The sequence below is a fragment of the Danio rerio genome, chromosome 23, assembly GCF_049306965.1.
Source record: "Danio rerio strain Tuebingen ecotype United States chromosome 23, GRCz12tu, whole genome shotgun sequence".
Taxonomy (NCBI): domain Eukaryota; kingdom Metazoa; phylum Chordata; class Actinopteri; order Cypriniformes; family Danionidae; genus Danio; species Danio rerio.
This window is the reverse complement of record NC_133198.1, coordinates 29,205,905-29,218,710: the sequence shown is the minus strand read 5'-3', so window position 1 is coordinate 29,218,710 and position 12,806 is coordinate 29,205,905. Positions and strand designations below refer to the sequence as shown.

At 33.6% G+C, this 12,806-nt stretch overlaps 1 protein-coding gene across 7 annotated transcripts in view; it reads left to right on the top strand.

The window, feature by feature from the left end:
* The window catches only part of magi3a (membrane associated guanylate kinase, WW and PDZ domain containing 3a), a 259,059-nt gene that overhangs the window by 188,892 nt on the left and 57,361 nt on the right, over window positions 1-12,806 (top strand). For 5 of the 7 annotated variants that reach the window (XR_012398355.1, NM_001365194.1, NM_001365193.1 and 2 more), the window contains 3 exon segments: window positions 1,562-1,730; window positions 5,748-5,827; window positions 9,499-9,556. Coding sequence is in view for 4 of the 7 variants with exons in the window: in NM_001365194.1 (NP_001352123.1) it covers window positions 1,562-1,730; window positions 5,748-5,827; window positions 9,499-9,556 (307 nt within the window). In the remaining 3 variants the exon portion in view is untranslated. 7 annotated transcript variants of the gene reach the window in all.

Genomic DNA, 12,806 nt, shown 5'->3' with positions numbered 1-12,806 from the left:
ATGCAAAATGCATACAGTTCTAGAGTAAGTAACATTTTAATAGTGAAACTACTATAAATTGTCATTTAAAGTACACTGCAAAGTAAAAACATATAATATAAGCCTATATTTAAAATACGGACCTTTTCTGCCTATTAAAGTATATTAAAAAATAAAATAAAATACTGCATTCCAATGTTTGCTGGCAAATGCTAGGTTCCACACGATTCTTTATGTTATACCAATGCAAATCAATTAAGATATTTACATGTTCATTTATGTTTTTTTTTTACAATTTAAGTTGATTGAACAAAAACATTTAAGTCCCAAAAAACTTTTTTGTTGTTTCAACTCAACTTACTCAATAATTACCCACCCTCATGTGGATCACTATTGAATACGATCATTCCAAATGTTTTGTAAAGCGTGTTACCTAAAGATTAGCCCTAATGTACACCTTAGACTCATGACTTCCTATGTTTGAAACAAAGCACAGGCACATTCAAGGAATACAGCACCAACACAACCAAGCAAGGCACATATAAAGAGCACAGTGCTCTCTTGAACCTGTGCCCTATACTGACACTGAGGGAAAGAAACTGCTGAATAAAATCTTTATTATTTTTTTTATGTGCACACATAAGATTTCCTGTAGCTTGATAATATACTGACTAAAGACACTTTTTGAGGATACGTTTTGGTATCTTTCTGGATCATGGAACTGTTGCTGTCTATAGAGGATGAGGGAGCTTTCAGATTACGTATAAAATAATGTGTGTTCTGAAGATGAGCAAAGGTTTAAAGGGGTTTGGAATGACATGAAGGAGAGTGATTTAAAGGGATAGTTCATCCATAATTGCAAATTTACTCAACATGAATTTGGAAAAAATATACCTTTATATATAACAAATTAAGTATGAATTTATGACAGTTTCTTGTTCCTTGAGAATAAGTAGCACAATTCTTCAATAAAAAGATATGTTAGGAACATATACAGATGAGGACAATACAATTGGCATTCCTGTGAAATTTTACACTCAGTCTAAAACTAATAATTTCTTAAGGGGGCTAATAATATAGAAAATATAAAAAAATTATTACAGCCAAACTAAAAGAAATAAGGCTTTCTCTTAAAGAAATAAAAACTGCATTGGGAATACTGCAAAAAAAAAAAAAAGTTCTTGCTGGTAAAAGTTACTTGCGTAATATTTAAAAATAATAATAATAATTCAAATTTTACAGGAGGGCTAACAATTTTGCCTTCAACTGTAGCTCTTTATCAGAAACATTTTCTCCCACTTACACCACCTCCACCTGTGGTCTCGTGTGCAGACAGACGGAAACAAACACAAACAGAAACTCGTTTGTACAACAGATATGAGCTTGACTGAAGCATTGGCCGTGCCTGAGAGGCGGCTCTCTAAACATCAGTCCTGCCATGCAAATCAAGCGGCTCTTGTTGTCTACTTTCACTCTCTCATTCTGGAGTGCTAGAGAGAGTTGAAGTATGTTACTCCCCATTCCTGTGTTTTCTTCTCCACCTCTCTCTCAATGTCTTTCTTTTTGCTCTTTTCTCCCACAGAACACAAGGAGGGACCAGACTGGAGGAAAACTGTGCCCAGTTACACACAGTCCAGCAGCAGCATGGACTTCCGCAACTGGAACACCATGCCACGTGATGACAGCCAGGATCCCCTGCCCAAGAACTGGGAAATGGCCTACACAGAGACCGGCATGGTCTACTTCATAGAGTAAGGGCTGCTTGCCAACTAGGACACATTCCTGGACCAGCATTCATGTCAGCCAATCTGAATTTAGGGCTGTGTTGTTTCAGGAATTGGTTTAAAGGATGGTTCACCCCAAAAAAGAAAATATACTTACTGTTTACTCGCCCTCAAGAGATTTCAAGCCTTTTTTTCTTTTCAGCACAAAAAAAAATTAGTTTTGAAGATCTTTGGAAGACGCTAGCCATTGACATCTAATACTGTATATAGTCGAATAGATAATACTATGGAAAGTCATTAACGGCCACTTTTCAACATTCTTCAGAATATCTTCTTTTGTGTTCAGTGGAAAAAAAGAAGCTCAAACAGGTTTAACAGCGTAAAAATAAACCAATGATCACAGAATTTATTTATTTATTATTTATTATTCATTTTGGTGAACTGTCTCTTTAAATCCATGTTGTGCTTTTGTTTTGTTTTTATCAAAATTTAGCTAACAATAAATAAGCAAAGTCAAAATCCTTTGTGTATTATGAATACAGATTAAATAGGGCTGGACCGTTAAACGATAATTTAATCCAATCGCGATAAAAAATTATGTCTATAACAATAATGAGCGCTGGACTTTTTACTTTATATTGATCTAAAAGCCAAGCACACAGCAGAAATGTGCAACAATGGGAATCTAAAAGTGTGCTGATATTGCCCTACTTTAAGGACACTCTAGGAGGGGCTTTTAACCTCCTTTCACACCAATGTATCTTATTTCCTAGTTTTCTATGCTACCTCTCAACTGACCTGAAATATGTAATGTTTTTGTATGGTTGGAGGGGTCCAATTTCGCTGCATGTGTTGTGAAAATAAAGGCCCTTCATCATATTAGAGATGTATCGAATTTTTAGCCACCGAAAAGTTATCGGCCGAAAATATGGGATGCCATTTAATGGACAATTAAATTTTTGTGGCTTCAGTAATTGCTGGGGTACTCTTTTTAAATCTGGAAGCATTAACAACTTGTATTGAAATATATTATCGTTATCGTTCAACATGGAAAATAATTATTGAGATTGCATTTTTGCTATATCCCCAGCCCTAAAATTAAATGCTTCCTAAATTTGTCAGCTAAATAGGAAGACATTTAAAACACATAAAGTGGAAGACTGAATGGTTGAGGATTTGGATGTCAGTCCAGTTTTGTAATTTGCTTGAAGGTGTCAATTTTGTTTCCTACTTTAGGTGTGCGAAATATAACTAGTCAGTACCATTGAAAATTGACAATTTATTTATAATGGGAACTTTTAAGACAGTTGTCATAAAATTCCACTGTGAACAGCTTGTTTTTAAAGCATTTGTTTATTTCCAAGCTTATCATTGATTAAAAAAAAAAAAAAAAAAAAAAACAATATCTTCTGTGGTAATTAAAAAAGTAGGTCATTCTTTTCAGGTCAGTGTACACATGCCAAGATTGATTTTGTAGTTGTTTTTTGAGTGATAGGAACTGTGTCTTAAAAAGCGTGGTCTACTTCATCAAGTAAATCATGTATGCCAAGTAGAACACATTCCTGGACCAAGAAACTTATCAACCAATCAGAATGTAGGACTTGAGTTCTGGACTATTTTGATCCAGGAATTTGTGTTTCACGTTTTTGGTTATTTAATTTAATTCCTGCAAATGATAAATAAGCAAGGCGAAATCAGCTCTTTTGTGTTTTATGAATGATTTGCTTTTACTGCTTTAGCAAGTATTAGAAATTATTTTCTGTGGTAATTGAAAAGTCATAAAAGCCAGAGCAAGGTTTGCATTCAAAGTAAGATTCAGAGTCAGTACGATATATATTCAAAAAATAAAATGCTTTTATCCACCAAGGATATTTATAATTCATTGAGAGACATTTAAAATGTGGTTAATATCAAGTTAATTAGTAATAGGGGAATAAGAATAATCTGTGCGTCCATCTTTTTAACTTTGGTCTCAGATGTGAACAGCAACATTTCAGCTAAAAGATTTAGCTCAGGAGTAAACAGGAACTCCTGCAGACACATCCAGCATAAGAGTCCACTGGGGACTGAAACAGCTCTTCTCCTCAATGTTGATGACATTTCTCCAGCCTCTTCCTCTCAGTGTCCATTACCTGTGTCTGTGGGCCCATCTGCTGTCCACATGAAATAGAGAGAGAGTGAGAGTAAGAGAGTAAGAGAGTAAGAGAGTGAGAGGGAGAGAGAGAGAGAGAGAGAGAGAGAGAGAGAGAGAGTGAGAGTGAGAGACAGACAATCAATACTTCATTCTCTGAACAATGCTAACATTGAGTTAAATGGAGCCTTCCCAGTGGGCCTTGCTTCCACACGCGTGTCTGTCCACGAGTCTCGGAGGATGAGCTGCACCTTTCCATGAATATTTCAGATTTTAAACACATTTGCTTTTTGAGCAGACTCCTCATCTCTGCCCTGAAGAGACAAGCAAAGTGCTTTTTGAAAAGGTCTTGCTGATGTTTTAATGTGATGAGCAACATTTCTTAAAAATAGTTTTGTTCCAAAAGCTTTTTGACCCCTAATGCACTAAATTTGAGGTTTTTAAACCAGGACATGAACCGAATAATCAGATATCAATTTATTTAATAAATTCACTCACATTGCTATGCTAAAAAGATTTACTAAGATTTTGACGAATTAAATAATATAATATAATATAATATAATATAATATAATATAATATAATATAATATAATATAATATAATATAATATAATATAATATATAAGGCACGATTCTCTCACAGCAAGAAGGTCGCTAATTCAAGCCTCGGCTGGGTCAGTTGGCATTTCTGTGTGGAGTTTCCATGTTCTCCCCTTGTTTGCGTGGTTTTCCTCCAGGTGCTCAGGTTTCCCCCACAGACATGCACTATAGGTGAATTGAATAAGCTAAATTGCCCATATGAGGGTGAATGTTTATGGGTGTTTCCAAGTGATGGGTTGCAGCTGGAAGGGCATCGGCTGCATAAAAACATAAAGTATGCTGGATAATTCGGCGGTTCATTCCGCTGTGGCTGTGTGGAGATTAAGCCGAAAAGAAAATGACTGAATGTCTAATATAATATATTATAATAATATGGACAGCATGGTGGCTCAGTGTTTAGCACTGTCACCTCACTGCAATAAGATTGCGGGTTCAAGTCCCAGCTGGGTCAGTTGGCATTTCTGTGTGCATGTTCTCCTCGTGTTCATGTGGGTTTCCTCCAGGTGCTCCGGTTTCGCCCACAAGTCCAAAGACATGCAGTATAGGCGAATTGGATGAGCTAAATTGGCTGTAGTGCATGTGCATGTGTGAATGCGAGAATGAATGGGTGTTTCCCAGTGCTGGGTTGCAGCTGGAAGGGCATCTTCTGCATAAAACATATGCTGGAATAGGTGGCAGTTCATTCGCTTGTGGCGACCCCTGATAAATAAGGGACTAATATAATATAATATAATATAATATAATATAATATAATATAATATAATATAATATAATATAATGTAACATATTTTAATGAACTTTTTTACTGTAAAGATCTAATAAAAAATACAGTATAGTTTTTAAAAAATGCACACTATTGTCGTACACCTTTAGTAGTTGAAGAAAAAAATGTTGTTTAATTTTAATGAAAGTTTAATGTATTATAATACATTAAATTCTAAGTAAATTAGATTAGAATATATAATATTTTTTATAGCTGAATATAAGCAGAAGTTTTACCAAATACTAAAACATAAATTTAATCCTGATTTTATGCAAATGTATCATCTAAAAAAAATGCAAATTCATAATTTTTCAATGTCCCTCCAGGTGTACAAAATCACTGCTTGGAAAACATAAAAAAAGATCTCACCATCTGTTGTTAGCTATCACTAAGCAGCATTTACTGATTGTTTGTGTCGTTTTTACATTATTCCAGTGAGTTATAGCAATATTGTGGTCATTTTTCCACTGTAATTACAACTTATGACCTGGAGGGCCTTCAGGTGTTTACTTGCTAACTTTCCCTCCCTTTCTTTCCCTCTCCATCTAGTCACAACTCCAAGACCACGACCTGGCTCGACCCACGACTGGCAAAGAAAGCAAAGCCTCCTGAAAAATGTGAAGATGGAGGTAAGACTGAATCACACACACAACATAAACAGACCCTTAGCTGAAAACCAGAGACATTAGCCTCTCTCTTTTTCTCTGTCTGTCTCTCTCCGACCCACCTGACTAATGGTTCACAGGAGACGTGCTGAGAGCACATCAATGTGTCATTTTAAACCAGCTTTCTGCAATGGCCACGTACAGTGCCCAGCATAAATAGGACACCCCTTACAAATCTCTCTTTTAAATTATTATTTTTCTATGCCGTATAATAAAGTTTGTGTATTATATACAGGGTGTCCATGAGGTCTTAAAAAGTCTTACATTTGAAAAACAAAAGTTTTGGCTTTAAATTCACTTAAATATTTGTTGTAGGCCTTAAATCATGCTAAACAGGTCTTAATTTTCCTATGTCTAAGTAAAGCTACCCAACATATATTTGTTTTTATCGCAAAGAGATACAAATCACAGCTGTTAGACCCTAATTTCCTAATCAGGGAAAGAAAACTAAAGCAACACATGCCTCTATATTAGTAATTATTATTTATTATTGTTATTGATTTTTGTGTGTTTGTGTGTGTGTGCGTGCATGTGTGTGTGTGTGTGTGCGTGCATGCGTGCGTGTGCTTGAAATTAAGTGTTGGTGCTTATTGTGTTAAGTGTGTTATTTTTGTTATATGTGTGGAGCACCACCATGTCAGAATGAAGTGCCCCAAGGGGATTAATAAAGTTTTAAACTCAACTAAACTAAACTAACTATATAATTTTCCATTAATACAAAAACTATTTACTGAAATAACTGGGCAATTACAAAAAAACATTAGTGTTTAGCCCTTTATAAGTCTAAAATTTAATTCATAATGGTCTTAAAAAGTCTTAAATTTGACTTAGGAAACCCGCAGAAACCCTGTAAGAATATATTAAATTAGTCCGTACACTGTAAAAAAAAAAAAAAAGTTGACTCAACTTAAAATTGTATGGCAGCTTGCTGCAGAGCCTTTTGAGTTAACTCGACTTAAATTGAGTCAAATGCAGTACATGGGTTAAAACTTGAGCCAAGTCAAAAAAAAAAGAAAAAAAAAGTTGTGCAGCAAGTTACCCAATAATTTGAAGTTGTCAATATTTTTACAGTGTATCAAAGCCAAAATAACTAATTTAATCAATCTAATAATAATCTTAACTAAGCTAATCTAAATCTAATCTAAATAACTTAAGATCATGGTCCAAAAAAAGAGTACATCCACATTTATATATTAGTTATTAGATTTTATTTAAATATTAGTATGAATTAATAAAAATTAAATTGTAATAAAACGGAAAAATAAAGAGAAACTGATTTTTTGAATTAAAATGTATTATCTTTCTATTTCTACAATCAAAAGAGGATTGTTGCTGCTTGTTCAAACTACTTGCTTAAAATGAGCTGAAACTACACAATTCTTTTAATTCAGTTCAGCCCACTTATATTTGTAAAACATTAAGTTAACTTGTTTTAATTGTTTTGAGTTGGGAAGACATAAAGAAATTGTGTTGGTGTAACTACTGGTTAGTGCAGTGTTGCCCAAAGTGTGGGTTGGACCCCCTCAGGGGATTGCGGGACAATGATATGGGCTTGCTTGGCGATTTTTATAAATAAAATTCTTTTTATTATTATTATTAGAATTATCATATTTTATCCATAACCTACTGAGGAACAAAATATTTGTTAATAGTAACATTGTCACCACTGGCTTGTTTGGTTGGGACATGTGGAGCTGTGCATTGATGGATTTGCTCTTCAGTGTTTGGACTTTCTGCAGTGACATTTAAACCATGCTGAACTGAACTAAACTGAACTTCAACTCTAAAAACTGGATTCACGCAGTTTCAGTTTACTAGAACTTCTATGTTAAGCTGCTTTGACACAATCTACATTGTAGAAGTGCTATAGAAATAAACATGAATTGAATTGCTAACATGTAAATAATAAACATTATAAAACAACATTCAAATAAAAGCCATCAGCATTTCAGTGTTTGTGGTGATTACATTATATTAAAGACACAGCAATAGCGTTAGATGCAGCACATTGACTTTATGGCATCAGGTTAAACTTTCTGACACCTTTAAGGCACTCATGCACATAAAAAAAAGGGCACAAGTAAAGATGAAGAATGGTCTCGGAGTGGCGTTCTCTGAAATTAAATAATGAATAAACTTGGGCCTATTGGTATGTGTTCATCTTTGTGTGCAAGGTTTATATATTTATAACCACCTTAGAGAATATTAGAGGTCATAAGTAGGGCCACACGGAATCTGTGGACATTTTTTGCTATTTCTGCACAAAATTTTGTAAAAAAAAAATCTGCAGATTTATGCAGAATGATTTGGGGAGTATCATAACTAAAACCTTAATATATTAATTTAAAATCAGTACCTTTTCACCTTTTATTTAATGTTTACAGTACAAACCCAATTAGATCCACTTTTTTGATAAACAAAGTAAGTCTCCCTTAAAATAGATCTACTAAAGGACAGAAAATATTACTTTACAATCTGTACTGTAAATAAGTCATATAAACATTTACACATTAGTCAATAATACTACTGAAATTAATAAAATAAAATGAATAAAAATAATTTTACAAACATTTACACCAGTAAAAACCTATAGACTCAATGATGGGCAAAAATCTGCGGAAATGCACGCGCAGATTCCGTGTGGGCCTAGTCATGAGTCACTGGCACTGCTACTTTGGTGGTCGCGGGCTGAAAAGTGGCTTAAGAGGGGGCAATGTTGACAATAAAAGTAATCTTTGGTAATTAAGTTAAGAAAAAGAATGTTAGAGTTTAATATTCACTTAGTTTATAGATTTAGAAGAGTTTCATGTAGTGTCGTGAGTTTTGAGGTTACCACCTTGCACTAGAGTAGCATTCACTCGTGCTTTGGGTGTTGACAGCTTAAATACCAATTATATTGTTTGGTTCATCGCTCAATGAGTCATAGCTAGTTCTGAGATCAGGCTCAGCTAACTGTGTAGACATTATTAAAGCAGATGCAGTTTGAGCTGCAATAAATAACATCAAATTCCAATTGATTTGAAATGAGCTGGCTTCTGAAGAGTAAGCTGTGTTCACAGGCCAGGGTAATTCAAATGAGAGTTATTAGACATAAATGGATCGAAATTAATTTTGCTCATGGGTTTTATTTGCTTAAAATAAGTTGAAATTACATAATTCAAATAAGTTGAAGTAACACAGTTCAAATGTGTCATAATTAAATCAAGTCACACTATCGGTCTCTCTTTTTTGAGTGTCATGATATTGGGGTGACAACATTCTTATTTTAATAAACAACTGTTTTGTTTAAATACACTAAAATGTATTGTCTATATTCACTGAGAAATGGATAAAAGGGCTTGTAGTCGTTTATACTGTGCACTCTATGTCCATGTCAGGATAGCGGCTCCACACACCTCTCACATCACAAGGAAAGATAAGAAGTCATTTTCCGTACAGCTCACTAATACCTGAGACCCCCTCCTGCTTTTCCCCACGCTCAGCCTTCTGATCTCCTCTCTGGACAAATATGCCTGCTAATCCTGACCTGTTTGGTGTTCGGCTTCTCAGAAATTTCGCTGTCAGGAATTCAAGCCCCCATGGGTGATTTGCATCTGTTCAAGCTGTCTCTGATATGCCTGTCTGATTCTCCGCAGAGCTTCCATATGGCTGGGAGAAGATTGAGGACCCGCAGTACGGGACTTATTACGTGGAGTGAGTATGATCATATTGGTTATGGTCTGGTAGGAATGATGGATGGATGCAGTTTCGTTTGCCGTGTGCGTCTTGGTTTGCTGTATGCTGAAGTTTTCCGTTGCTGTTTTTTTTTTGGGTTAGGCTAGTGGTTGTTTTGCTGTTTGTTTCTTTTTTTTTGTCAAGTTCTTTTGTTTTGTTTTGCTTATTTGGGAGAAAAACCCCAATAATAGCATAACGGGGTTGTAACCCTCATTTTTAAACAGAGGAAATAAATTAATGCAGTTTACTTGAGATTGATTTATGCAAATAACTTCATTATGCCGAGCCACCACACAAAGCATTATATTCAGGATTTAGATTGTTAGACTTGATATTGTGAAAATCCAAAACTCTTTGAAAATTAGCATTTATTTAAATTTATTGGGAATATACATATACAATTATGTAGAATGTAATAGACAGGATATATTTTTTTAGCAATTAGATAAAAAAAATAATAATAAAATACAATACAACAAAGAATCACAACTGTCCACACATTGTAAAATTGTCTTGAATTTCTACAAAACATGTAATTTTGATGGTATTTTGAGTTATAGGGCGCTATTATACACCCAGCGCAATGCGGCGCAATTGTTATTTGCTAGTTTCAGCTGGACACAAGTGTCATTTTGACGTTTTGCACCATGCTGTTTAAATAGCAAATGCATTTGCACTCATATGTGCACCCATAGGCGTTCTAGTCTAAAAAAGGAGGTGTGTTAAGGCGCATTGCTGGTACGTTGCTATTTTGAGGAACTAAAATAGACCAGCTAAGAGGAGGTCTAAAGTCCAATGCAGAGCGCGTTAGTAGTGCACCTCGCTTAAATATTGCTTAATACACACAGGATGTACAGCAATACGCCAATATCTTTACAAATGAAAAAGGATTAAAATATTACAAAAATTATTATTTTCTACATAAATATAAAAAGCACTGCCTAAATGCCTTCTTCATGTTTTTCAGTTTATTCATGACAATTTGCTTTTGTTTAATGTTATTATTAGTAGTATTATTATTTATCAAAAGCATATTTATATTTGTTTTATTAAAAACAATCTTAGATTTGCCCATTTGTCAGGTTTTGGAACATATGGGGCATAGCATGTGTATTTGGATATAACTCAGTTTTTTTAACAGGCTTCCTCATAACTGGTGATTTTTATTCTTATTTTTTATTTTTTTGCTGGAAATTAGAACTGAGAGTCTTTCCACTTACAAAATCCACCATGTAGATAGCAAATGGGCCATGGCGCCATATATATATATATATATATATATATATATATATATATATATATATATATATATATATATATATATATATATATATATATATATATATATATATATATATATATATATATATATATATATATATATATTCTGTTTAACAGAGAGCAGATTTCTTCAACACATTTCTAAACATAATAGTTTTAATATCTCATTTCTAATAACTGATTTGTTTTATCTTTGCCATGATGACAGTAAATAATATTTGACTACATATTTTTCAAGACACTTCTATACAGCTTAAAGTGACATTTAAAGGCTTAACTAGGTTAATTAGGTTAACTAGGCAGGTTAGGGTAATTAGGCAAGTTATTCTATAACGTTGTTTGTTCTGTAGACTGTCGAAAAAAATTTAGCTTAAAGGGGCTAATAATTTTGTCCTTAAAATGGTGTTTAAAATAATTAAAACTGCTTTTATTCTAGCCAAAATAAAACAAATAAGACTTTCTCCAAAAGAAAAAATATTATCAGACATACTGTGAAAATTTCCTTGCTCTTTTCAACATCTTATGCGAAATACTTAAAAAAGAAAAAGAAAATCAAAGGGGGGCTAATAATTCTGACTTCAACTGTATATATATATATATATACATATATATATATATATATATATATATATATATTTTTTTTTTTTTTTTTTTTTTTTTTTTTTTTTATCAATAAAGACAGTGTATTAAAAATGTAAATCAAACGTAGTAAATTGTTGGTTTTGCATAAATCTGTTATATAATGGTAAGTATTATAATACTTATATATATATATATATATATATATATATATATATATATATATATATTATGATACGTATTATAATAAAATAAAGATTATTGTATTATACTATAATGCTGTTATTGCATTATTTTATAATGCTACAAGTTGTGTTGTGTAGTAATTTACATAATACTATTAGTTTTAAATCTTAAAATTAAACTTAAAATGGTAAACTGCTCAGTATCATTATCTTCTGCTCATCATATTTGCTGGACTTGCTCATTTTCTACTATCAAAAAAGCATTGTGAGATATTGAAGTTGTTGGAAGAACACCTGAGAACTTTCGGAAGCGGACACAGGATTTGATGTTTATTTTGTGTAAGGTCAGTTCCTGTTGCGCCAGGATATTTTTGCGATAAAGTTTTATTTTTGATTTGAATGCCTTATTACACCCTGCCTGAATTACCAGGAGCGGGACATCAGACGAGAGCACTCAGTCTCTCACTCTCTGTGGATCAGGTGGATGTGTCCCAGCATGATACAGGCACAAACAGTACCTTTGTTTAGCAAATTCACAGCACTCCAACCGGTTTAGCAAGGAATCGGTATCTGTTTAAAGCCTAAAAAAAAAACACCGTCGGGTACAACTGTTAAAGCAGAATCGCACAACGCAGACGAGTTGCTTTTGTCACTTTACGTGCAACCTGTAGAGAGGAAGGGCTGTGTGTTCATACAAAACAACACAGTTCTGCACTCCAGAACAAACTCTGCTGAGGAAAGCTTCACCGGAAGGCTTTTTGCCAAGGTAATATTGATTCATTTCGTCAGCTAACAAACAACGAATGCAACGCTTGTGGAGGAGCGTGTACAGCAATAAGAGATGAGTTTGAAATAGTGCTTTTCCGTTCGATTGAGAAACGTTTTTGATCATTTTAGAAAGTCATATGAATATGTTCTTAATGCTTTTGGAGTTGCATTCCAGTAAATACGTCCTTATTAAAATAAGATCAATTCTGAGGTCAGCACAGTAACTGTATGTATTGACTTCCTTAATGTTGTCTCTTAGTTTTTATAGTGACTTATTCATCTCTGTGTGGGTATTCCAAAGGGAAAAGAGTTTGTCTAAATAATTTGCCTTAGTAATATTTAATCAAAATGTCGTTACTTATTGTGAAACAGCTTTATTTTTTGCAGATTTTGTTCAGTGCCCACATAAGTTCTTT